Raw genomic sequence first — 27394 nt, 5'->3', positions numbered from 1 at the left:
TTCTCCCTTAAGACTTACCAGAAATAAAAAAAATTGTTCGTCAAAAGTTGTAATATAATATGGTTTTATTTCTATATTTAGATATATTATTTAAATTCTTTCGACTACATTAGTTTTCATTTTCTCAGAAAAAGTAAAATATTCCAATAAAATGTTTCAAAAACATACCAGAGATAAAACTCATAAATTTCGCGAACCCCTCACAAGGTGGAAAAAGAGTTAGCGAAATGTGGATTTTTTCTATTGATCAAACTTGATATTTATGCTACACTTGCTTAGATGTAAATAATTTTAAGCATACTCTCATCATTTGCATACAAGTATGTATTGTATTTTCCTTGCTTTGAAATTTTGTTTGCTTTATTTCATATTTTTGTTTACACTCCCTAGCAGCTTTTAATTTTTGGCTTTCCAAAATGTTAATCAAAAATAGTTGAATTTCATGGGAATTTTTAAGTTCTCTAAACAATTTTTAGCACAATTTAGTATATTATTTAAAGCTACAGCTTGTCGTGTATGTGAGTGTTGGTGGGTGTGCCTGTATATGTATTTATAAACGTGAGAGCGTGTTTATGTTTGTATTGCTTATTGTGGATTTAAAACTAGGATTACAATTGAACTGCCAACAGGATCAAATTAAGTTTTCACTATAAAGCGTTTTAGCAAAAATGGTAAGCCCTAACATTAAAGAATGCAGTAAATCTAAACACTTGAATCTCTGTTCCAATTGTATATATAGATCTGTATATATTTGTGTATATATTCATTCATTAAACTACGATATATAAAAATATATACGCACATTATACCATAGAAAATCATAAGCGTCTCGGTTTACGGTTGCATTACATTTTTTCTTTACGAAAACTTTTTGGGGTTTTCTTAAGCTTTTTCGTTTTTTTTGTTCTTTTTCTTTTTGACACATTTTTCCTGCCTAAAAGATCCCTATTCTAGGCATCCGACAGATCACAATAAGCTGCGCCACCAGTTCCTCCGCCTGTTGAAGACTTCTGTTCGTCGTCCATAAGACCGTCCACAAATTCGGCAACCGCTTCGTGATGATTTACCTGCGGCGATGAGGAGCTCTCTCCGCAGTTGGTTGCATACACATGTCGTCGACTTCCCCCTGGCAGCTGGTTAGAATCGTCTGTGTCCGCGTCCCGAATCGAGTTAAACGCATTACAAGCGTTTGCGTTGGGCGAACAAGTGTCGTCGTTTGGCGGATAGACGTGGCGGTGGTAGCTGCCGCCACCACTGCCCCCACCACCACTGCCATCACCGTCCAGCTCTGCATCGCGCACGCTTCCAAATACCGGAGTATGCGAGCTGCTCTTGCGCAGCGAGGCTGGAGGCGACCAGACGGTCTGGTAAAGCGGCGAGGCGAACACGTACATGTGGTTGAGATATTCCATGTCGTAGCTTGGCTGGTATGAGTCCGTTTCCAACGGGTTGTAGGTGGGCTGGTACATTGGAGTCTGCCTGCAGCTGGCCGATCCCGATGCGCTACCTGCGTAGTGCGGCGTATCATAGTTCTGCGACCGACTGGAGCTGCTAAGGTGCAGCATTTGAGCATGCCCACTATTGCTACCGCCCGCGCTGCTCCCACCGCCGCCCATCCGGTGAACGGGCAGGGTGGCGTAAATGCCCCGATATGCTTCATATGGCGTCTGGGGATAGTAGGCATCGCTCCAACGGACATGATTCGGGGTATAATCTCCCTTTGCATACAGCTATATTGTGAAGAAGACGAAAAGTCAGTTATCTCTTGAATAATAAATATTAAAATGAATATATTAATTACCTGTATGGGTCGGCAGAAGCCCTTGTTCATGTGACGAGGCACGCCAAGCGTATAGCTGTGACTGAATCCTACCTCCGAACTAAGCAAGTATTCGTGAAACTTGTTCGGAAAGAACTCGATCTGCTTGTAGTTATTATATATTTCCGGCTGTAATTAAAGAAAATGAACAGATATTAAGTGATATATTCGGAAAGCGGTAGCGTTATAAAAACCATTAAAATCTTCATATTCTTAACCAAATTATTGTTTATCAATGATAACTAACCGTTAGGTTCTTTTTCTTCTTGTAGCTGGCCCAGTTTTGAGCTTCAAGTATAAGTTTTCCACCGGGTCGCAGTTGGTTGAACATGCGCTTAAACGCCATCTTCAAGCCGTTGTCTCCAAAGTTGAGATGGATCCACTTAGTAACTGAGAGACACAGTATGAGATCGTATTGCTGGGAGTCGCTGGCCATCAATGACTCGTCCTTGAGAACGTAGTTGGTGTGTCTGAAGAAGACGTTTGCCGGAAACTGATTCTTGCTCCCGAGCACGTTGGGCGATTTGCTCGATAATAAAACATGGGGAATACGTCCGTAGGTCAGAGGGAATGAAATGGGAAAGAATTCGTGCGGCTTAACAAGCAACGAGTTCAACTTCTGTTGCTGTTGCAGCTGTTCTAAATCATGATGATGATGGTGATGATGATGTATTCCTTGATGCACCTTGCGTCTCCTCTTGCCCCGTCTCGTTTTCTTGTGAGCTGCTCCAGATGTCTCATCCTTCGCCATGATATTCGCTTTTGCATCAACCGTTGGCTCTGCTTTGACCTCCTGCAGCTTTTCTTCCTTGGGAATGCGCACAAAGATTGACAGATTTCGCCTTGCTCGGGCAACAAGCTCCCGGTCAATGTCAATACCGACAATTGTTTTTGGTGCCAGATGTCTGGCCACCGTAATGGTCATGTGGCCAACATTGCAGCCAATGTCTAGAATGTCCTTGTTCTCGAACAGTTCCACGTGGCGTTGGAAAACCTGCAAGCGCACGTCTCTAAACTCGTTCATTTGCCGAAAGTCCACGTAGCGGTCGAAGTTTCCGTACCGGTACTTTAATCCATCGGCCCGAAACTTTGGCAGCTTTTTAATTGGTGGAATCTTAGCTGGTTCCAGCATAAGACTACTGGTCAGCGGTGCATTGCCCACACCCCCAGACCCGAATGCATCTCCCACGCTGATGTCCACACCGGCCAGAGAATCCTGCTCGCCGGCCGTGTGCGAGGTGGCCGCCGAAGTAGTGCTCAGCGGACTGCCTAGCCCATGATCCGGCAAGTCCGGCGTGTCATCACGGGGTATCTCCACTGCAGAACAGAAAATTTAAAGTTACTTCAGAAACATTAGATTGAGGGATAGAGCTCTTACCCTCGATGAGGGGAAGCTGTTTTGGCGGCAGCTCTTCCACGGGACTAAGGAGCTCCGATTCGCTGACGGACGTAGAGCGGCGGGTGTTGGGCTTCCTAGCTCCGCTGGGCTGAAGGATGCGTGGCGGTCGCTTCCAGGCACCTGGCTGCGGAACCACTGGACTGACAATCTTGTCCATGGCATCGTGACGATGAAATTTCTGTGCAAAGAAACAAAATAAATGAAACTGGTTTTAGTGATGTTGGTTGTGCGCGAAGAAGTATTTAATTAGTATTAAATTGAGCTTTAGTTTTGTATTTGTTGCTGCTCTTAGGTTTCTTTTTTAAATCGCAGGGACATTCTAACTAGAATTCTCTAGACTTTTGTGTCCGATGTTAAAACTTGCATTATATGAATTGATCTCCGTTGCTGGTTAATATGTACGCCTATTGTAAATAAATATAATATATACATAAATTTTAAAAGGTAGTAGTCGTATGTTGCTTAACTGAATAGGTTTTAAAACCTATCTTACATATTTCCGTCTATTTTGTCAATTTTTTGTTCTTTCATCTTATATTGCACCTTCTTTTTACCCATTATATTCAAGGCAAAATAGGCAAGGGAATTCAATGAATTGGAACGAGGAATGGAGGACATTAGTCTTGTCCGAAGAACAGAAGTTCAACCTTGAAGGACCGGCTGGTTATAAATACTATTTCAACGATATGAGATCGAAAGAATGCTTCTTAAGTCGACGTCACAGTTGTTCATGGTGTGTAATGGTGTGGGGAGCCATATCTTATTATGAACGCAAATTTTTACAGGACTGTTATACCCGATTTCGGATATTTATGGTCACCTATTTTCCATGGACGTTCCAACATGACAACGCTTAAATTCATACCTCTCGGGTTGTACAATAGACAATTGCGCGAGTGGAAGCCTTAGTCCACTGACATAAAGGAGATGTCAGTCAAGGAGAGTACTTTTATTTCAAAACTTTAAAGGTCGAACCTATTCAGCCCAGCCAAAAACAACGGAAAATGTTTGTTGTTTTTTAAAAAAATAGTAAAAATGTATGATTTCTATATAAATCAAAATCTATTTTGTTTTATACGGATATTTAAAATTATTTAATGTATATATAAAATTAAAATAAGTCAAACCTATTCAGTTGATCGGCACTGTATGTACTTACATATGTACATATATCGGCTTAAAAAGTGTTCCGTTACTAAGCTAGTGCAAAATATTTCACCAATATATGTACATCTACGAGCCGTTTTGGTTATATGATATTCCTTTTTCCCATATGCATGTCTACCTTAACCCCTAATCTATACCTTAACTTATTCGGCCTAAGCACAAAAGCAAATTGGCAAAGCCAAAACACCAAAATTGGGAAACGTAAGAGCTGCCAAAATAAATCAAAACAAAAGCAGCGAGTGACTTGGTGCCATACCGCAATAACAACAATGGCTTCTCGCTCTCAATCGTTCTCTCCCTCCCACTGCCTATTCCTCCGTCTTTCTCTCTCTCTCGCATGCTCTATCTCGGTTGTTGCCCACATGGAACGAGTTTCGTTCCCACCACATTCCACCCGAACCCTACTCACCTTGCTCTTTTGCGAAGTGCTGCTCTCGCTGATTTTCCTCTTCCTCCCACCGCCCCCGCAGCTACTGCCGACGCTGGCTGAGATGCTGCCGCCGAAGCTCAGACCCGTGCCGCCAACGCCGTAGCACGTGCTCGACAAGTCCAGACGCAGGTCTCGACTGGCCCTTCGCTCTGCCAGCGTCGAAGCCACCGCCAGTGAGGCCGACGTGGCCGAACAGCTAAGGAGCATCTCCTCTGCCGGCGGCTCAGCGGCAGCGGAAGGCTCCGGAGTGGGAAGTTCCTCGGCTGCAGCGGCCACATGTTGCTGTCGCCGCTGTGGCGACGACGTTGCAGTCGGCGCTGGAGCAGACTGCTCCATGTGCTCCGCGGTCGCAGTCGCCGCCGCTGCACCGGTCGGCGTCGGGGTGGGCATCTCAGCGGCGGTCGTCGTCGTTGATGCCGACTGCGGAGAGTGCACATGCGCCTGCTCCTGCTGATGTCCCGTTTCCGCCGTTTCGCCCGGGGCCGGGGCAGCGGATTCGCTCAGCAGCAAGCTGCCGCCTACGTTAAGGGGCGCTGCCACCGGCGACGCCGCCAGCGAAGAGGTGGCTGTAAGCAGCGGCGGTTCGTCGGTCAGCTCGCTTCCGACCGCTCCTTCATCGCCGGCATGCGAGGTGTTGTTGGAGTCAAAGCGCCGTCGCTTTCGGTTCTTTCGCGTGCGATGGTGGTGCTGCCGGTGGTGGAGCATCCCGCCTCCTGGCCCACCGCGCTTCATCGGCGACGTCAGCTGCTTCTCGTACTCCATGGAATCAACGGGATCCAGCAGGTGGAGCGGATCGTGGATGTTAGGCGGTATGATCACCTCCACCTTCGGAGGCGTAGTGATGGGCGACTGCCGGGGCGTGGTCGCTGGCGTGTTGTTGCTGGAGGAGGCATTCGAGGTGTTCTCGTTCTGCAGCGAATTAAGGTTGAGTGGATCGGAGATGTTGCCGCCCAGCAGAAACTTGGTGGGCGGTACAATAACCTCCTTGCGCAGCCGCTTCTCCGGCAAAAAGAACTTGGAGCGGCCGCAGCAGTAGTGCACTGCGTTGCCCGCTCCCGCGCTGCCCGCGATGCTGCTGTTGCCGCTCAGCGAGCTGGTGTCCTTGCAGCTCTGCGCTTCCTTGCACGACGCTCCGCCGCCTCCCGCTGCGGCGCCAGATCCACCGCTTCCTGCCACGCCCGCTCCGCCGGCAGAGCTGCCGTTGCATCCCGTGACCAAGCAGCACGTGTGGTTAGCATTGTTACCGGCGCACAGCACGTGGTGATGGTGACCCCTGGAAAAGAGTGGAATTGAATTACCTATGCTAACAATATAAAGCTTATAAAAAAGTGATCGCGAAAAGGATCGTGGAAAAATAGCATTATATTTCTGCTGTATTATAATTTAACATCACTATACAGATGAAGTACCACGAATCCCGAGAGGGCAAGTGATCCTAATCAAGAATATATGCATGGTCTATAACATTTTATAAAACAACACTTTATAATAATACCTTAACATTTTCTTATGCATTTGCATGGTTCCTCCTCCGCTGGCCCCACCAGCGGCAGCGTTTTGCGCCAGCCTCGTGTTGTGATGGTGATGGTGGCCACCCGCTGCGCCATGATGGGCGCCGGCACCACCGCCACCGCCGTGATGCGCTGTTCCGGCGTTCCCATGATGGTTGACTCCACCGCCGGCAGTCAGATTTTTGTTTTGGATATTCTGGATGTTCTCGAGATCCGCCTTGTGAGCTGACGCCGCAGTGGGAAGGAGGGTCGCGGCTATGACCGAGGAGCCAGTAGACGGGGCCTGGCCACTGCTTGCGCCGACGCAGGCACTGGGGTTGTGCTTCCCGCCGGCCTTGTGTTGCCTCTTGCTCCAGGCCTTGTTCCGGTTTTTCGGGCCCTGCTGCTGCTGCGGCGCCCGGAACTGGTGGTGCTGGGCGGCCTGTGATTTTCCGGGCAATGGAGTGGGGGACTTAGACTTTCCAGGCGCTCCAGCTGCGCCATTATCCGGCTGCTGGGGCGCAGGCTCTTGCCGGGAAGTCTGATCCAGGCGCAGAGTGGGCGTCATGGTGGATCTCGTTACGCGACAATCTCCGGGACTGTCGCTAAGCCGCTTTTCCATATTTCTCTAGTGAATGCACGCCATAGACAAACCCTATTTTTTAAAGAGCAATTGGCCCTTGCTTTTGAATTCAGTTGTATGCAGTCGCACTTTTAAAATAATATCCTTGTATTTTCACTTTTTGATATTTATATTTAATTCTACTTCGGACACAGTTTATAACCTTACTCGAGAGCCTGGCTCCCTCATAAGATTTTCAGTTAATACGCTCGAATGTCAGTCAATGTAAAATGCCTGATAGGCTTAACCCAAAGCTGCGTTTACTATTGCATTCTTTGGCGTACGAGTTATTTCTTTTTGTTTTCAAACTTCAACCGTTTTCACTTTCACTGTTAAATATTTTATCGAAATTATCCATTTTGGTGGGTATGCTCTTGCCAATGGTTCTCCACCCGACTCTTCTCGTTATCCACTCCGTTGAGATGTATCCTGCAAGAGTCAAGAGATAAAATGGGAAAATTAATTGTGGAATTTCACTGCATCTGAACGAACGAAGTGAATGGGATTACTGGGTTCCGCCAGAAGCTCTGCTGATTTTTCAACACTTGAACAGCATTTTGCATTCGTTATTTGCATAGACCAAAACAGGATGGGAGCTGAAGCTGAATAACCAGCAGAGAAGGAGTCAAAACCGCCCGAAACGCAGCCAACCAACTAACGACAAAGACGAGCTTTGAAAAATTGAGTGCAGACGATGCTGCATACCCCGATTCCATCCTCGTTTCCCTTGTGGTCGTCGTGTCTAGCCCGGCATTAATATTTACATGGCAAATTGTGGCTGGAACCGAGGGGCTTCTCTCGGGCGGGGCGGGGCTCTCCCCTGCACCAGTTACCTCGTTCGTTTTGGCGGTTTTGTGGATTGCAACTAACAACCTGGGCAGACACACAAGGACCCCTTGAAAAGAATATCAAAAAATTCTACCAGTCGAAAACAGATTTCGGAGAAGAGCGGGATGAAATGAAGTTGCAGAAGAAACAAAACGAAATGCAAAAGGATATAAGTTTATTGTGCAATTGCAGTTGAGGAGAGACGTCCGTGTGAAGGAAACTGTGGCCCCCGGCAACTGTCATATCCAATTTCCATTACATATTTTTAGGAGGTAAACCGAAGTTTATTGAACACGCATCTAATCTCAAGCATTTCGAGAGATGACTTTTTAAAGGACAAAAATGCAATAGAGGTTAACCCCATCGGCGGTTACTTTATTTGTTCATTTGATAAGCAAAACATTGATAAGGATACAAAATCCCATTTCAAAAGTGTACAAAATATTTTAGACAGATGTCAGCGGTTTACACGATTGAGTGTGCTGTTCAGACAGATATATTTTTAAAAAACATGCCTATTGCCAGACTTATAATCAATCAGTTAAACTTAAAAACTGTTGGCTCTATATTTATATTAAATTTGTGCGTTATTTTAACACCTCCCCTTTGATTATTATACCCGTCACACGTAGATTAAAAGGGTATACTAGATTCGTTGAAAAGTATGTAACAAATATAAGGAACTATTAAAGTTAGAGAATTAAGATGAGACATGACGATTTCAGAGACGTATGTTCATTTCTATCGATATTCGATAACGGATATCTGATAGTAGGCGAACTCGACTATAGCATTCTCTCTTGTTTTGTATTGAAAGTGACTAGTTCGGTAATCGATGAACTAGAGGTTGCAATTATCCTTCAGTCGTCAGAATCCTGACCTCATCCTGGATGAGGTACACCATCTACCTTACAATCCATTTCAGTGTGACTAGGCTCGCTCAAAGGCAATTTTTATTTGCATATTTTTAGGCGCGCGAACGCGAAATGGGAGCACGCCGCTCTCCGAATGGCAAAGAACCCGAGAGTACTGAAGAACCCTGAAGAAAATTTTAATTAAAATTTAAATATGCGGCGCATTGTTGCCGTGCCAAAGGTTGTTCCCTTCCTTTGCCAAAGCCCCATAGGGAGGCAAGTCGAAAACTGGGACAACACTGAGCGGCGGAGGTAGAAATCGCTAAGAAAAAACAATGGCCGGAGTCTAGAAAGCGGAGCCATGCAGATTCAATTTTTATTATTTTGCTAAGCGTCCTGGTCGCCGGAAATTGTCAATTATCTTAAATTTGTAAATAATTTAGTGCAGAAAAGTTACTTTTAGTTGTTTAGAAATGTGATTTGCGTGTAAATAAAATTAGTTTGTTTGTCAAGGCTTCTTTTAAAACAACATTCGCCAGTCCGGTATTAAAGATTGTGGGGAAATGTCCAGCAATTGAAGTTGCTAGGGGCAGCGAGAAAAACAACAAAGGCAACATGGAAAGCGGTGATAGCCAAATTATCTACGAGGCACAGGTGTTTCGAATGGCAAAACAAGTCCTGTGGGACAACAAATTCAACCCTAGCAGAGCGTTAATACACTGAGAGACTGATATACATTTAGATAATACTTTAGGAATATCGACAGAAGACAAATCGAATGAACCTTAAGTAAATACCCAGATTATTCGATTTCAATTGTTTTTACATAAGGTTTACTTAACGCCCTCAATGACCAACACCCAAACTTTATTAGGAAGCAAGATAAAAACTTTTTTCATTAAACATTATCATATAGTCTTTACAAAGCACAAACATAACTCCTGTTCAGAAACTAGAAAAACATGGAGAGTACTAGTTATTCAACAACGTAGTCAGATAGAGGATTATGGAAATTTCGAAGGAAAAACTAATTTAATGTCGTGCCATTAGAGAGATTGTTATAGAATGATGATATCAGGTCGGTTAGAATACAATGAATATTAAAGTTCTAAACCCTTTAAATATTACATCTGCAAGCTAAAAATATCTAAGTTATGTTCGATTGCGCGAAAATGCGGAACGCCGTCTCCACTTTATCCGGCGTATTTTTCCCCGCATTTTTTTCGAAATGCCAATTCTTTGAAATGTCCTGGTGTCTTTTTTCCTAACACTCTAGCTCGGCTGTCAACATGTCGGCACCACGAACTGCTTATCCTTCCCTCCCAGTGACATTTCCCACCCCGCCTTTCTTGCCCATCTCCCATTGCCAGCACAATTGTCCCCAGCAGATGCTCCATCCGCAGAGCCGTCAAAGGCGACTGTCATTCGGCACAGGTGCATTAATACACCATGTGTGTGACTGGGTGAGTGTGCGATTCCACAACATACAGCCCTGATGTCTTCCTAATAACCTTTTTCCGTGACTGTACGAGTCTTTTTGCTTCGTGTTGCAGAAACGATAATTTCGCCAACATTAATTGATGCTTTTTTAGGAAAAACGGGAAACAGAAGACATGCATAATTTAATTTCGACCGGATTGGGAATGTATAAAATAATAAGATAAGAAACCCAAACAAGATGGCACTAAATTTGCAGGACAAAACTATTATTCCGACTGCACTTTGTCAATTGTTCTCGGTTGTGTTAAGTGGAAAAGTATTCTGCCTCTGCTTCGCATTTCCACTTTTACTTAACTTCGACATTTCTGCCTCTTCCAGCTTTCTTTACTATAGCCAAGAGTTTGATGCGCAAGTAAAATTACAGTCATTGTCAAATGCAGTTAGTGGTAAAACCTCCGAAAGTACAAATCGAAATAAAGAAAGCGATTAAAACAGGTAAATCAAAAGAAGCAGCGGCGAAATTGCTGATGATGACGATGAGAACGGTAATCAAGAGTTGAGATTGCAGAAATTGAAGTCTAGTCAAAAGGCCAGATAATCAATTATGTAAAATGCCATAGGAGGAAGCAATACAAATGGGAAAATGTGAATCTTGCTTGTCACAGCAATAAGCCGAAAGAAATGCAATAAAACGCCGAAACCAGGGGCGGACAAAAGCGGAGGGGGTGGTCAGGTCAGGCAAGGGCTGCATAATTTTGCAAGGCCATTGACTGATTACGTGCGCCTCACTGAACCCTGACTCATGCGCAAGACTGTAGGAAAAACGGAAGATGCGGCGAATTAAATTGCAATGAGAAATTAGTGAAAATGAGCATAATGCTCGAGAAACGGGAGTTTAAATCAGATACAACGCTCGAGTGCCTCGACTATCGTATACCCGGTACTCAGCTAAACGGAGTACGAGGAAGATGCTTTCATCTTCATCATGCAAGAAGCAAAACTATCGAACTATACCTACTCAACTATTCAAAAGGGGTACATCACTTTATGTGAAGTTGAAGTGGAGTTTCTTTAAGTTTCTGTGGCTAACAAAAATTTAAGAATTTATTTAGCACTCCAACCAAACTAATTACTTCTCTTCATTAAAACGCACTTAAGACAGCTTAAGTCCGTTGTTTTTCCAGGATTTTTCAATTTCTTAATTGGAATTATTCGTTACGTGGTATAGTTTGTGTTTTATTTTCTGGTTTTGCCCTATTGCCTCCTGTTTGGTTGCGACTACATTTTTCATCTTTTTGTTTGATTTATTTTTGTTGCATTTCGAGGCCAACAGCGGGCAAACATGCCACGTTCTATCTTCTACTCAGTGCATAGAAATCCGATGTGGACTAGTCAACTTTTCACCTTGGTTGGTCCCGGTGTGGTTGGTCTTCAGTTTCAAAAGAGTTCTTGAGTTGGTGTGTTCACCTTTTGTGATTTTCAGCATTATGCCTTCTCGAAAATTTTTATTATTTTCTTTTATTTTTCCTTGGGTGGGTTAGTGGGTGACGCACGTCTACGTGACTGTTAAGTCCATGTATCTTCGATATCATAACTAGAAATGAAAACTTGCAAGTAGAAGTAATAGTAGTAGATCACCCATATAAAGAAAGTTTTTAGTCCAGCCGCAGTTGCTAATAGTTTTTCGTTCAATTCAGTTTTAAGCATGACATACAATGTCAGGAACAACATACCTCAATCTACCAAGGGTATCGACTTTTAATATAATATTAAGTCTTTTTCAATGGATTTAAACCCACTCGAAATGCAACCTGAAACCTCTTTAACCTTATTAGTGCTGGACCTAAATTCACATGTCTATAGTGTGCATGTGCATGTGCTGAAGGTCAAGTCAAACAAATGTCGCTACCCTTCTGCTTCCCCAGCTGATTGATTGATTTCTGATTAACTATATTCAAAGGTCCTTATAATGGCAGCAAGCCAATTAAGTAAAAAATGTATACTGTATCAAAACCTTAAATTCCAATAAATGTACGAGCGTAAATATATACAACAAAACGTATATATAAATTCCATCAAAATAATAACAAGAGTGTCAATCAAATACTATTCCTTAAATATGTTCAACAATATGTTGAAAATGTTGTTGGGTTTTCCCTGCTTTAGCGCAACTACAAAGCGGCTAACATGCCAATGGTTAGCGCAAATAAATGCGAAAAGAGAAAAATGTGACATATAAACAAGACAAAGAATCTCGGAATGGGAGGGCTGTGGGTGTGAAAAGAGAAAAACACATAATAAATACAACGCTCAATTGTGTCAACAACGGCAAGTACAATTGTTGGCCGCAAATGCAGAATTTCCCCCAATTTTGCCAGCATTACTCCTGGTAAGATAGCCTCCCCCAATCCGCCCACCACCTCCTTTTTTTGCAGTCCGTCTGGACACGTTTCACAAACAAATGAATTCGTTAAAATTTATAGTGCACATGCAAATTGCTCAGAAAAGCGATTGCGGAGCGAGAAGTTGGCCGAGGGCAGAAATGACATGGTTCAATTTTGGGGGTCGAATGGAAACCAAATTGAAACCGTTGAAAACGCAGGTACTAATATAAGCGGTAAACGACATGAATGCAAAATCGGGGGCGGATGCAACGACAGTCAAGCGCACAAAACACTAAACTCAGAACCGCATGAGCGGGCGAATTGTTGTTCACGCTCTATTAAACAGGGTTTCCACCGAGAGATGAAGGAAAATTGGGGAAATCGGCAAAAACAAGGCAGGGAAAAGGAAAAGACATAAGTTCCAGACTTCCAGAGGTGAGAGTTTTCGCGTTTTGTGCACCTCAATCACGAAACGCTAAGTCGGCTAAAAGCTTTTGGAGCTTGCACTACGCTGAAATAGCAATGAATGGCCTTTTATGAAAGTATATATCGAAAAAAAATAAATTGTCATTTTATAATTATGCCAATGATTTAATCGTTTGAGCTACCAATGCATTATTATGAATCATTGGAACTGAAATTCCTACATAAAAAATGGCCTATTGGTTGTTGTTATTCTTTGCCATGTCAGCTATCAAACACATTTTAATCCTATTTCCAGAATTCGTTGGGTTTGTATTGGATTTTATATAGCCCACATGTTTCTATGTTTCTACTTTCTTGAAAATACTGGGCTTGGAAGATGGAAGCCTAATCCAAACTCCTACCCAACCGAACCCTATTGATTTCATATTTTCAATTACTAAATATGATTGGAATCAATGATCTACATAATTACATATTTTGGAGTAGAACTAGGTCTAACTTTTTGCACCGCCAAATCAATTTGGCCAATTACTCTTCAGCCTCCATAAATCCGCAATGAACTCGGAGTGACGCGAACTGAAAGCATGAAAGACAGAAGTAGAAGTTGGGAAGTTGGGTAATACAATAAAGAGGCCAAACTCTAGAACCATTTTCTGTTCTACTTTGCTTTCTCTTTTGCCTTTTTATCAACATCGTCAGATCTGCACTCCGCTGGCTAGCGCTCTTTTTAATTTATTACTCCGTTTTTTCTATTTTTGAGCATCAGCTTTTTGTTGCTATCATATGCTTTACTCGTAGAGTAAAATGGTTTACTAGATGAGATAGAAAGTGCGAAACAGGTTAAAAGGAAATATATGTTGTTACATTTTGTTATTATTTGCCAACTTCTATCGATTTTTTGAAAGAATTTCGAAAGATTTTTCTGAATAACGAGTTTATAATTGTGTCGTCTCTTGTTTTCAATGTGTGCAACGATGGTCCGTCCATACACGTTATTTACTGTTATTTTAATTTAATATAATTGTTTACTTTTAATTTAAAATTTTTGCATTTTTATGCATTTTTATTTGACTTAAATGCTTCTTGTATTGCAACGAAGCATGTCTAAAAATCTTCGAGTGGCAGCAAAAAAAACATTACAAAACAGAATCAAAAAAAAAATTGCAAGTTGAAATCAACTACTTTTAGAGACCAAAGAATAAATTACATAGCGTTCAAAATTAAGTAAGAGGTTTGTTTTATATTTTTAAAGACTTTACTGGAAGCTTGATCTATATAACGTAAATGGGGACATACTTTCGTATCTTATCCGAAAGGAAAAATAATAATAGATCCTTTTAATGGCACGCCTTTTTGTGCTTCCGCTGGTTTACTATTTCATTTGTTTCATTTCATTTGTAAATTTGATTCATCCTATCATGAGGCCACATCCCAGCCGAAAACTATTTTTTTGGTGATTAATACGACCGCTAATGGCCAACGAGAACGGTAGCGGCTGCAGTCTTTTCTCGAGGACTCCGGAAATAAGCCAATTGGAATCGAGACTGCCGCGGAAGACTAGGTCTGCCTTGGGCAGATCAATCTGGTATGCCACCGTGGCCGTCGACTCTTGCTGGCGAAGATTTGTTTCCACCTCGACTCCGATCTGTAGCTGATCACTGGCCTTCTGGTAGTAACTAAGGTGGAATCCTGAGAGTCCCAAAGTGCAAGACCACACGGTATCACCGAAGCCGTAACGTCCTACCGCTGATAATGCAGCCACTTGACGTCCGGGCACATTGGGCCCGTAGTGATAGGCGAACTCTGATCCTAGAGCCAGACTTTTGGTGACGGACTGCAAGTACTGGCACACAAAGACTCCGGAACTCGTAAAGAAACCCGGATTGCCCATTGTCAAGGTCAGCGTGTAGTCTCTGCCGCGATAGTCCCCCGTGAGCTGGGTGCCCACCAACTTTGAGTCCTGGAACTGCGAGGCAAACTTGCACCTCAGGCGAGATGTCAGTTGATGGATAATGTTTGCATTAAGATTGCCCATTGGATCGATCTCGCCAAGAAGAACCGGAAAGGCTTCACTCGGCCCGTATTGTTTGGTACCCACGTAAGTAGCTCCAAAACGATAGCCGCTTGGACCAGTCGAACTCATGTTGATGGTGTGGCTCACTTGGAAGTGGTTGCTTAGACCCTTGTTCACCATAATTTTGGCGCCTTCGAAGGTGTTGGCCTGGATGTCGCGACAGCGACTGTGCAGCTCCTCAAGTGTTCCGGGATTTATCAATTCAGGCTTTTTAGCTTCCGCCTTTAAAGCCTCCACGATCAGTGGCGGCATTCCGCCGGAATACTGGGGTGCCTCCGGCAAGCGTAGCCCTGCGGAGAGATGTCCACGTCCACGAGAGGACTCAGCGTCTGCGGTGGACGCCATTACGTTGCCCATTCTGGCACCGTTTTGGATCTAACGTGATTAAAAATTTGTTAACTGCTTCTACCAAAATTGTTTTCCGTTCCGACGTTGTGTGTTTGGAATGCTCAAACATCAAAATAAATACAAAGACAAACTTTTATGCTGTCAAGGTGCTTGAAATTTAATAATTTTTCTGATTGCTTTGATTATAACTTATTAAAACTTATGGTAACCAAAGCTATTAAAGACTTGGTTACTTAGGTAGGCTGCAACCAAACGCATTTGGGCCTAAATAATCAAAATCTTCTAAGCAAAGCTTAGACAAAAAGAATCACTCAGCAGAAATCCAAAAAAAGTAAATCGAGAACTGTAGCTCATCTGATCAGTTAGATAATTTAACACAAAAAACTACATCTGGAAAATCGCGTTAGTGTCCTTGAATAAGAGTAAAAGGTTGTTTGGTCATGTATTCTTGATACGATTAGGAATAGTGCGTATGCCAGCTTTCGCATTTCAAACAAAAACATATCTTATCAAAGTAAACTACTAGTGATATTACACTTACACCTAAAAATTAACTGCAATCATGAATCTCTTTGTCCCGGTTCAATATTTTGCTGAACTTTAGTAACTCTCATTAATATATAGGGTTCCCTACCACACATATCTCACCTTTCATATTTCTCACTCTACTCACGAAACGGGTTCAATTAATTTACCTCATTCTACGCCCAGCGGACAAATATCCATTTCCATATCATTGCGACAATAATATCACTTATTTAATGTTTCTGTCCGCCGTAAATATAAAATGCGTAAGTTTAATATTTTAAATCGGGGAGCCAATGCTACGCCTAATTTTTAAGTTATTTCACACCAAAGTCGCACACATACAGAATAGGGAAAATAACTTTGCGATACTTACAGCAAAATCCGCTCAAAGTGACTGCATAATGTGTGCCTATCACACCCAAGACATCTCCTAACTCAGCCCTATACCACAGGCTAATACACTTTTGGCTCAGAATCGGTAAAGCAAAAGTCGACCAACCTTATTTTGCAACAAACACAGTAAACAAACTTCATCTGCACCCTTAACAACTTATACATACGCATAAAAAAGCTCATTGACTGAAAGATACAAGCAACTTTGCTACAATTTTCAACTAGCAGGGGAGCGCAGAAGAAGGCCTGGCTCAGTTAGCTGAACGGGTGTGGGTGAAAAACTTGCCAAGAAAATATTTCCGACGACATCCGCTTTCCGTTCGGAGACGCCGCGCATTGCTGCTGGCTGGGTGTCAGAAGCGAAAGGAGTCCTGGAATTACAAAATTCCAAAAGCTACAAAAGCTAATAAACGCACGTTCTCTCTCTCTCACACAAATAGGCACTGAGAGAAATTACATGGCGAATTCCAAAGAATTCATAATTGAAATCTGCTGTGGCTAGTAACATCGAAAGATAAATAAAGATCACAACATTCATGCGAACACAGACTGTCTGTCTGAGCGGCTTCCTGCAAAATTAGGCTGAATTTTCTTTTGATTGTATTTTAATTAATTCCCGGACAATTTGAATATGATTTACGGACTTTCCACACAATTTTGTATAGTCAAACCATAGCACTCTTGCTTTGGAATTGTAAATTCTGTAATGAAATTAGGCGAAAAAGCAGAAACAATAAAGCTTGCCAAAAAAATAAACACATTGTCTACCTATTTTGTCTACTTGCTGTCGCTTTCCTTCAATACAAGTGCAAATACCAACAGCGGTATTTTATTGGCAAATAAATGTAAAACAAATCCTTTCCAAATATTTTGTTATCAAAACCAATACCTCCTAAATGAAAAGTTCAGAATCCATCCAACACACAGCCAAATTATTTATCTAAGACATTTTATTGTGCTACTTTAAAATATCCGCGCTTCTTTTCATACACAAAATCGACTTTAGATCTATCTGTTAAATGCGCTTAAAGGGTAAGTACGTAGGTTCATCAGAAGCGAGCACATACACAGCGCAAGAAAAAAGTACTGAAAAAGTGACCTCAAATGTATGTATGTACATATATGTATGAGTGAATGTTCAGATTGGCCCGCCCGGAAACCAGGGAGATGAGTTTGCATGCTGACGTGGTTGTTGTTTCGTCTGACACACAATTTTCAAATAGATCTGCTGTAATCAATAGATATGTCTGCTACCCAACTATGCATATATTCTAGTTTGGAAAGGACAAGCCAAAAAATAACGGATAGCGTCAATTAGTTGGTTTTCTGCTGGTCCTAGGGCAACACAAATAAGAAAATTTTTCCCAACTTCTACACCTGCATCTCGTGTAGTATGTAGTAAATACGTTGGGTATATGGTGTTAATAAAGACTTTTGTTTATTTAAAAAAATTGTATAATTGTATCTAAAATGTCCTCTATAGACTAAAATGAGCTCTTGGTTTTCTTAAATGACTCCAAAGCTAGAAAGGTACGAGGTATACATTTTATTCGCTTCAAATTCGCACACAGTTCTCATTGAAAATAAATTGGAACCAAATATGGCATTGATAACGCTAACACAAGAATGGGGCAAACTAATGGATTGAAGAAGAAACAAAATCATATCAGGTGGGGCCTGAAAATGTCGCTGATCGGCTGTCTTGCATTCGTTTATATATTTAATCCTTTTTTTTTTTTTTGTGGTGTTTAAAAAAGCGGGTTTGAAATTCCCACATTTTTTACATGAACAATCGGATTTTTTGTTTTAATTTTGTTCTTGTCTCCTCTAACGCTTTCGAACCTCAAAAGGCTGTCATATTAAAAACTATTTCATATTGTAAATATATTAAAAGAAGTGTAATTTCAAAATTCCTTATAGTTTTCCTTTGAAATTTCCTCCCACTACTTGAGTACCGGGTACGTGATAGTCGAGCAACTGAACTATACGCTCTCCCTGGCTATATATATGTATATGTGTGTACATTTTGCACAATTAATCATACATTTTGTTATTTTGACAATTGTATTTCTTTCCGTTCTTCCAGTTATGTATTAACATACCCTTTTAAACGCAAATAGACCCTTGCCCTTTGTCTTCATGTATGTATTTTGAATCTTTTGGGAGCGCATAAAAAATAAAAGTAAAAAATACTGCGCGCGTATCATCGAATCGAGTGAGAGTGAGTCTGATTTTTAGCTTTAAGTGGGCTTATATGTGGTCGTCGAGCTCAAAGCTAGAGGAGCTTAAAACTCGTTATTGCCTTCAATGCAAAGCAGCTTGCCGATTTTCTTATTCATTCGCCCTCTCACGGTCACGGCATATTTCTTGAAGCTAAAGCTAAGAGCCGAATTATTCGGGATCTGCCTTGCTTGGGTGGAATTACTTTGTTGCCTGTTTTACCTTGCTTTCATTTGTAAACGTTTTATTTTTAACGTTTGGAATTATAGTCATCACTAGATAACATGAACTCAGCACCACAAACGTTTAGCTTCACAAACCCATTAAAAAAAACTATTCAACAAAAGACTATTTATTTACAGTTCAACTGTAAATAAATTGAGCAGCTACAATTCTTAAAAAGAGGAAACACATACATTCATGCACCACAACTTCTTATTATGTACATTGATTAATAATTTCAGAATAATCTCAATCAACTTTTCCGGTTAAGAAAACTTCACAACTGCACAAAGTATAGCAATAATAAGCATATCTACACTTAATATGCGTTAAAGTAAATTCAACCAATGTGTTTTTTCTGTGTATATTATCGCACGGAAACATCTAACTAAATACATAAGTACATATATTGTAAAATTAGTTTCCGTTGAGTTACATACACATACATATATTAAATTAGAAACCGGCAACTGATAGTGAAATTTTCAAGCACGCAAATTTGTTAATATTTGAAAACAATAAAAACGTGCTCAGTTACGCCTTCTTTTTACAATCCACGCCTTCTTACATTGGAAGTATAGAAAATTCGACTTGAGATTAGGCACCTGGACAAATGGTTGGCAGCCATTTGTTGTGATAAATTAAGGTAACATTGGGATTTTCTTATTTTTCTATCTGAAAATTCCTCTCTCTATTTGTCTCTCCGTCTTTGTTGCACAAACGAGCAGCAGAAATACGTAAAACGCGCTTGCCTTGTCTAATTAATGCAAATTTAATTGCCGCCAGACATTTTAATGAAACTGAAACATACCAGGCAGCGATTCGTGGGCGGCGGGGGCCTTTCGGCATGGGGGTGGGAAGAGCTCAAGACACTGGCAAGATTACAAACTCATTGGGGCCAAACGAAATCCACGAACTGCTGGTTATTCTATGCTCTTTTTAATTCACAAATAGTAAGGTTAGCCGTATGGTTTTGGTTTGGCAAAAGGCACTAGAATTTCATTATCAGATTTAACAATCCCTGATGACTGGCACGTTTTAAATTAATCACTTATCAAATATCACTTTAGATATCCGAGGAGAGCGAGAAATTCTCAAATGCTTGTTCACTTCAGTTAAAACCCCCTTAATTTCAATGCTTTAAATATTTTTCCGCCCCTTCCCGCCTTCGATAAATATTTCTTGCTGTTATATTTATAGGATTTTCTTTTATTTTCGCTGCTTGCTTGCCCCGTTCAGTCGGCGCTCGTTTCAGTTCCACTCAGTTTTATTTCTCGCACAGTGGTTCGCTACTTTGCGGAACATGCGAACTTGGGCAGATACACTTATATTTTTCACTATTGAACCATTTTGCCACACGGTTCGCTTCAGCGTGCAAATGTCGCCGATGTCGTTGTTGTTGTATTCGTTGCAAAAGCGTATCAAAAGAAGAGACGGCTCGCTAAATATCTTAAGCTGTTGTTGTTGTGCGCTATTTAAACTCGCGCACAGACACAAAGCACTTATACACACGTATACGCATGTAGTTGTATATAATGTATATACTGCAATTTTGACACATACACCGGGGTGAAAAAGAGAGGAATAATCTCGTTTTCTTTTCAAAAAATACTTACAACGTTAGAACACCTAATTAAGCGCTTTAAAACTGTATATTTTTTCTATCGACTCTGCCCCGGGCTTTAGTCAATCGGTTACGCACGACTAATCGGGTGTGTTCTATTGTTTTGCCGTCGGTGTTTTCTCACTTCCACTGTGTGCAGCTGGTACTCGATCTCGTTATTAATTTTATATCGCGGCGAAGCGGACGCTTGCTCGAGCTCTGAATACGTCGCGGGTTTTTCGCCAAATGAAACGTTTCAATGCCAAAGCGTTGCGCTGTGGTTGCTAAGAAACAATGTGGAACTGCGTGGAACAAAAATGGAAGAGAGAGTGCACAGTGGGACCTTACATTTTACTAAAGGTTCCGAAAATTATAACATTCATAAATTCTCCTGGAATTCTTATAAACTTTCTAGCGCGCTCCGGGACAGAAGTCTTTTGAAGAAAAGAGGAAAAAATCAATATCATTGTTATGATAAAATTTGAATACAGATTTCCTTTTGGCAAACATTTTGACTTGAGAATAATATGTGCATTAATATGTATGTCTACTCGTTAAAGATACAAATTTGAAACGTATAAAGACCTGATTTCTGAAGAGAGAAGGCTAAGCTTTTAAAAAGCCAAGTGGAAAACGAAGCCCGCGCCTGTATCCATACCTAAAATGCATTTCAATCGTTAAGCAAGTTTACAACCCACTGTACGAAGAGGTGACGGTGACGGAGTGGCGGTCGGTCAGGTCGGTTGGTTCATTTGCCATTCGTTCGTCTCTCGGCTTTATGAGCCGAATGTGATGTACAAACAGTGAGAAAACTGGTTGTGTGTGTGTGTATTGCGCCATCGCTCTACGCCTGTGTTTCTCTCTGAGCAGAGCATATTTCGTTTGTTTACAGTTTTTCGTTTTTGCGCCGTTGGAAGGCTGTATTCGAATTCTCTTTAATCAATGAATTTAACAAAAATTAAATATATTTAATTAGTTAAAGTGCTATACCTAGCAGTGAAGTGTATGTCTTTAATTTTGGGCTGTGAAATAATTTTCAAGAATACCTGCATTTTTGTTTGCAAGAGTTGGTAATCTGAATTTTAACTCCATCATTTCCTAATAAAATTAATATCATGTAATAGTTTTTTGATTACATTTTCCAGAACGACATTATTGTTTCCAAATACCTTAGTAATAATTTTCCTTGTCTCCATTCTATTTCAATATTTATTTTTTTTAGTTATGTATTCAATAAGGGTATACCAATGTCGCCTAACTACACAAGTTTAAAACTTTGTTGCCCGAAGAGGTATGTACTTATTTTGATTTTTTCTTTTTGTTTATGTTTTTCATTGCGTTTGATTGTTTTAAATTGAGATTTGTGTGCCAAAAGCAGCGGTGCAGTAGTAGTGACGGTCGTCATCTTGTCGTTTTTGTGTTGCATGGCTTTAAGTTTTACAATACATAAAATAATTTAACAAATTGTGGCCAACGCGGAATATTTGGAAATTGTATACAATAAATTATGTGAAGTTGGTTTAAATGTTATACTAAATAATAATGAAAACTTGTATTTCTAATCGTGTCGATTTGGGAGTTGGAAAGGAGTTCTGTCTAGGCGAAACAGTTGTTTTTTTTAGAGATTTCTGTTTCTAGTTACTTCTCAGATCGGCGAATTACGTTCGTCAGCCGTGAGAGTGAAAGAGGCCTACATATATGTTCATATGTATGTTTGTACATAGCTGCCAAACTCCTATCGCCGCGGTCTTTTCTCATCCATATGTGCCTACATACATATATACATATGTACATAGATCGGCGAAAATAAATACCAACAAATTTCTTCAATGTGCCAACCACCTAAACTTAACTCTAAGCGTGGCCCGAGAAATACAAAGTAACATCCTTTCAAGATATTTAAAAATGGTACAAATATATTTTTTCGGAATAACAACAACATTCAGGAGACCAATGTAAGGTATTTAGTGTTAATATACTTATTTAATGCTAACACTGTATGTATATTAACTTAATTAAGGAATTTAAATGAGCTTAAGTAGTGAATGGTATGTAACAGGTAGCAGGAAGCACCGAGTCTGCTCATGTCCATGATCTTCGAGATCTCGCGAATTTTAATGGCTAAAAGGATTAATCTCTAGTGTAAAATTATATTTCGTCACCAAATTCGATATAAGAACTTTGGTTAATCTTCACTTGCTCTTAAGCTTATTAAGGGTGTGTATGTTTTATATCAAAAGTTTTTAAGTACTTTTATATAAGCCATGAATAAATAGTGTAACAAAAATCTTAGATAATTTTTGAGTTAATGAAATACTGCATACTATCGGGGTCATTAGCGACAATTTTTAAAATTTGTGTTATTACAGTTTTTTTGCTCTGAAGTCCAAAACCAATAAGGACACTCAAGCGCAACATAATAGAGAACAACACCAACAATATAACCGCAGCAAAAATTAAATGAAAAGCCTGAGCAAAAAACAGCAAGCGAAACTATAAATAGCCATACAATGTGATAAGGGCACACATGGAAACATTGAGCGTTCTCAGTACATGAGAGATTCAGAGCAAAATGACTGGTTTGACGTAACACCAGCAGTGGCCACGAAAGCAACCACAATTTCCAGGATTGCCTGGACTATGCAGAGCAGTTCGGCTTCCACGACTTAACAGGTCAATTCAAAAGTTTCCGGCCTAACGTAGTTAGATTGTTTTTTGTAAGAGTAAGATAGAAAGATATGTTTTTGGCAAAATTGGTTTTTTTATTCAACATAGTTCGCTTCAAGAGTTAACACACTGAGTATAGCGACCATCCAATGTTTCGATACCATTTTTAGATAGACCTCAGTTTCGGTGATAACCTCTTCATTCGACGAAAATTTCTTCCCAGCGAATATTCTTTTGAGATCTGAGAATAGGAAAAAGTCGCTCTGACCGGGAGCAATTCGAAGCCCATCGATGGATTTTCGCCATCACTGACTTGTGACACGGTGCAAATGCCTAGCGATTTCGTCCTTCAAATGGTCTAATAACTTTTGAAATGATCACTGATGATGGTCCTTCCTTTTTCAAAATTTCTTGTTATCATTATTTAGCCCCTTAATTTATAAATATTTTGGATTAGTTTAAACAACCCTTAGTCAATCTAGCCATGTCAGGCTGTCAGCAGCAAGTTTGTTCGCAAATCCGTACGCCAATCATTCTGCCCGTTTGAATGCTATCGTACAATTCAAGCTACATTTATTAAGTGTTTGATTTGGCGTAAATTACTTTATCAAGTTATTGAAATTACGAATTTGTTTTCTACAAAGGAAATAACGAAAAGTTAACAAAATATATAAAAACGATATAGTCGCAAGTGCACAGCTAAATGGAATGTAGGTAGATTCAGGTATGCAAATAGGATGCCTAGGACTCTCTGACGTTATTAACACTGGCACGTCTTAAAACCTAGGGATATTCAGAGTATATGGTGTAAGTGTAAGCATGACTGAAGTGTTTTTGGTATATCATTAGTAATTTTTAAGAAAATAGATAGATTGTAATGGTTAGTTTTAGTTTGCTGGCGTAGAGTCTGCCCGTTCGTATGAGCGTCGAGGTCACAGGAACTAGAAAAGCTACAAATTTGAGATTAGATTCCAGAGACATCGACGCAGCGTAAGTTTATACTTCCACTAGCTGAGTAACAGGTATCTGACAGTAGAGGAACTCGACTACAGCGTTCTCTTTTGTTTCTTTTATTTTCGCGTTAACATTTTTAACTTTCTTTTTCACAATTTACGAAATAAAACGCCCAAAGCGTTTTACAAAATTACAATACTGCAATATGGCTGAATTAGGAAAGCAATTTGCGGTTATAAGTAACTTAATCAGAAACGCAACCAATTAATATTATATATATAATTTTACTATTAAAATTAACTAAAAGGGTATTTAAATTTCACTACTCCGAAGTAATATTATAAAACTATGGAAACGGTACAAAATAGAATGTAATACTAATGTTATGCGACCGGCACAAGGTAACTTATATTGTAAATAGAGATAATATATTTCTTTCGTCATTTAATAAACACTTTTATTAAATCAAAATTTCTTGCTTTTGCCTTATTTCTAAATCGCCATGTTTAACTTTTCTGTCGAATTTCCCTAATACCTGCATAGACTGCCAACATCTAGTGTTGCTGTTGCGACTATAATATTTTCAATTTGTTGTTTTTATTGTTAACAACAGCAACAGGTTCGTTGACCAGTCAACGAGAGCTCAGAGAGCAAAACAAATAGAGATATGTAGAAACAAAAAAGGTTCAAAGCAATCAGTTACCCTCTTTCAGAGTGTTGGAGCGATTTTTCGATAAGGGTTCGTTTTTTTTTAGAAAGTGTGCAGAAATAGCATTATTAATTTTGTTTGTAAAAGTAAAAATATTTTGAAATGTAATCCAACCAAAATGAGCTCAAAAATTAGATTACAATAAATGCATCACGCACATAAAAAGGGGAGTCTACTAAGGTCATATTAGTTGGTCACAATAACAGTGGTGGTATGTATATTTTAAGGTCAGAGTTGAGCAAAGTCGCAACCGCATAAAAATGCATGCAAAAGTAATTGTGATTTTAAGCAGTCTATAGCAAAAGTTTGGTAAAGATAACGAAGACTATTTTGTTAAATTCTGGCCCATTGGAACTCATCAATGAAAGTTAGTAGTATAACATAACATAATAAATATTAGATGGGCGTTACAAAGTTTGTCCTGGGGAACCCTAAGATGTCAAGATACTCCTCAAAATATTCTAAAAATACTCAATTTTTACCTTTTTCTGGTAATTTTCTTTGTTATTTTTCTTTGTTATTTTTCTTTTATAATTACAGATTTTGCACATCAAGGTCACCGCGATGTGGGTAGTTCAGTAACGAACATCTACAAAACGAAGCTTCACTAATGAGAGTTCGCCGGCTCGTTGACAGATGCATTGGCGCGGATTAAGAATGTGCAGAAGCAAACAAAGGATTGCGGGACCTAACACAACAGCAGCTCTTCTGGCCGGGACAACAACTGCAGCGGCAATGCAGCAGGAACAATGAAACAAACGGTCTTTTGGCTATTCCACCCCTCTTTTAACTTGTCCTACGCACATTTTACACAGCACCCTAAAAACTGAGAGAAAAGGCAATAGCTTCAATGAGGAAAATTCAAATAAATAAAATAATGCAAATTCAATAAACTTGTTACTTGATAAGTTCCTTCGTCCATAATTGCAATATATAATGGTAATTGACTTCCTGATTTCTTTCAGAGTCTAACAAAAATTACCTTTAAAAAGGCACTTCCCTTTAAAAAGTACTACATTTTCTTAAGCTTGTCCTGTAAGTTTGTATAAGTGTATTAAGTTAAGAATGCAAACGGGAAAGTAAACCTGTCACCCACTACTTTAAAATTGTTAAGCCGCCTTTTTTACACTTTTCAGTTTTGCGCTTTTCCATAAACGGGGAGCTCAAAGAACGAGACTTTGTAACCATAATCCACATAGGTGTTATATCTTTAATGTCACTTTGAGCACATATTCGTCGTCTTTTTTAAAGTTTTCAAATTGTTTAAATTTGACTAAAATGATCAAGGGTTTCCATTATACTTAAAAAAGTGAGTGTCTGGATAAGTTCACTTATGCAAAAAACGAAATACATTTTTTAGTTGGCGATGTTGGCCTTGCACTTTTTGCTAATACTTATAGTGTTTTGAAGGAAACTGATAACTTTGTGACGAAGCGCACCAGGGGAGCGTGAGACGGCGACTCCTTTTTTTAATTTTTTTTATTAAAATCTATTTTTAATTTAATATTTATAGCAGCTCCACAAGACAGCTTGATATACCATTTGCTTTTTGGCAGTTCGGATAAAAGAGCCACTGTGCATCGAACTGCTAACCCACTTATCCGTCCCGTTCGCCCCACCATTATTATCCCTGGAACCAACTCCCCACCTCCACCACCGCTTTCGACGAATTCCTTCGGTTGGGGTGAATAATATTCTCTTCGAGCCTAAAAGATTGGCAAGAAATTTGAAGAACGAGAGGAGCCAAAAGCCGGGAATCTAATATGGATGTTTTGTGTTGATTTGTTTTAAATTACTTTAAAGATACCTAAGATTTGGTATATTGAAATGCAAATGGGACCCAAATATTGCACATTCGACAAGCAACAAAAGAACACAAGGCCCGGCGAAAAAATAAAAGACTGGCAATTAACTTTGACATCTGAGGGGCACGCGATAAAAGTTATCGATGACTGCGAGAACGGTTGGCATGAGGGGTCACTCAGGAAAATCAAATTTGATTGCTTAAATGGCTTCCGAAATTGAAAGCAAAAGTGCAACTCAACTCGATAAGAGAGGGTATACAGGGAGCACTCTTCTAGTGCATATCCTATTAGAAGGTTGAAATGCACTTAACGTTTGTATTAACACACACACACACAACAAGAAACTACTCTTGTCCAAATACTCTGCCTGGACTACTTCCATTTCATAGCTTTCCAACTGATTGCTTTCTGGTGGTGTGCTCGCGAAAAACAGAAACCTCAGGAACAGCTGAGTGTGCACACAAATCCACACGTGCTGCGCCTTCACCCAAAATACAAAAATGAATCTTAAGGACAAAACACTTACCGCCCAGTAAGCCCCACGATTGCCCAGTGGCGACTTGAACTTTGTTTTCACTTTTCGTTTCGTTATTGCCGTTAAATTCGCCACACTCCTAATAAAAAAAAAAACCGTAAAATATGTTCCCGTTCGCGGAGGCCTAGTAAGTGCGTCAGTCTCCTGCAAGAAAACACTTACAACTAACATAAATTTATATATTTCCTCGGTTAACAGAGCCCACCAGTGTTGCCAATTTTAAAAATGAAAAAATGAGTAATCGGAAAACATTGTAGTTTATAATAGTATGTACATATATGCATAAAACCATATATGATATATTTATAACTGTTGTGAGAAAACAACATAAAATGAAGACATCTTGCTAATATGTGGGATTGATAATGTTCTATTTGGCGACCAGAGGTATCATCTTATTAGGAAAGAGCTACAACACTAGGTCTTATCGATTCAACCAACACCATGAACAGCTTCTGTTGGATTGCACACGCTTGT

General features: G+C 40.2%; 2 protein-coding genes across 3 annotated transcripts; both read right to left on the bottom strand.

Annotated features, from left to right (window-relative positions):
- Window positions 1-40: 40 nt before the first annotated feature.
- On the bottom strand, window positions 41-27104 carry LOC6733221 (7SK snRNA methylphosphate capping enzyme bin3). Of its 2 annotated transcripts, none has more exons than XM_016167521.3 (7): window positions 26909-27104; window positions 6311-7356; window positions 4795-6088; window positions 3198-3396; window positions 2067-3136; window positions 1802-1948; window positions 41-1730 (listed from the first exon to the last, which is right to left on the bottom strand). In XM_016167521.3, exons 2-7 carry the CDS (start codon window positions 6925-6927, stop codon window positions 951-953), a joined length of 4107 nt encoding a protein of 1368 aa, XP_016026093.1. In that variant the 5' UTR covers window positions 6928-7356; window positions 26909-27104; the 3' UTR covers window positions 41-950. The 2 variants fall into 2 exon arrangements, with proteins under 2 accessions (XP_016026093.1, XP_016026092.1); XM_016167520.3 differs by lacking the exon at window positions 26909-27104 and adding an exon at window positions 20261-20518.
- On the bottom strand, window positions 14080-15412 carry LOC6733220 (mitochondrial import receptor subunit TOM40 homolog 2). The gene has a single exon (XM_002080247.4). It carries the CDS (start codon window positions 15288-15290, stop codon window positions 14268-14270), a length of 1023 nt encoding a protein of 340 aa, XP_002080283.1. The 5' UTR covers window positions 15291-15412; the 3' UTR covers window positions 14080-14267.
- Window positions 27105-27394: the final 290 nt, after the last annotated feature.

Source organism: Drosophila simulans, chromosome 2R (genome assembly GCF_016746395.2).
Source record: "Drosophila simulans strain w501 chromosome 2R, Prin_Dsim_3.1, whole genome shotgun sequence".
In the NCBI taxonomy this organism is placed as follows: Eukaryota; Metazoa; Arthropoda; class Insecta; order Diptera; family Drosophilidae; genus Drosophila; species Drosophila simulans.
The sequence above is the reverse complement of the archived record's forward strand: the minus strand, read 5'-3'. Positions and strand labels throughout refer to the sequence as shown.

Bases quoted from the DNA above. Each gene is read 5' to 3' on its own strand.
- LOC6733221 (XM_016167521.3), bottom strand. From the start codon at position 6,927: ATGGAAAAGCGGCTTAGCGACAGTCCCGGAGATTGTCGCGTAACGAGA. The intron at 3,137-3,197 runs GTAAGAGCTCTA...TCTGTTCTGCAG, and splicing joins ACAGCTTCCCCTCATCGAGG to TGGAGATACCCCGTGATGAC. The intron at 1,949-2,066 runs GTTAGTTATCAT...CTTTAATTACAG, and splicing joins AGAAGAAAAAGAACCTAACG to CCGGAAATATATAATAACTA.
- LOC6733220 (XM_002080247.4), bottom strand. From the start codon at position 15,290: ATGGGCAACGTAATGGCGTCCACCGCAGACGCTGAGTCCTCTCGTGGA.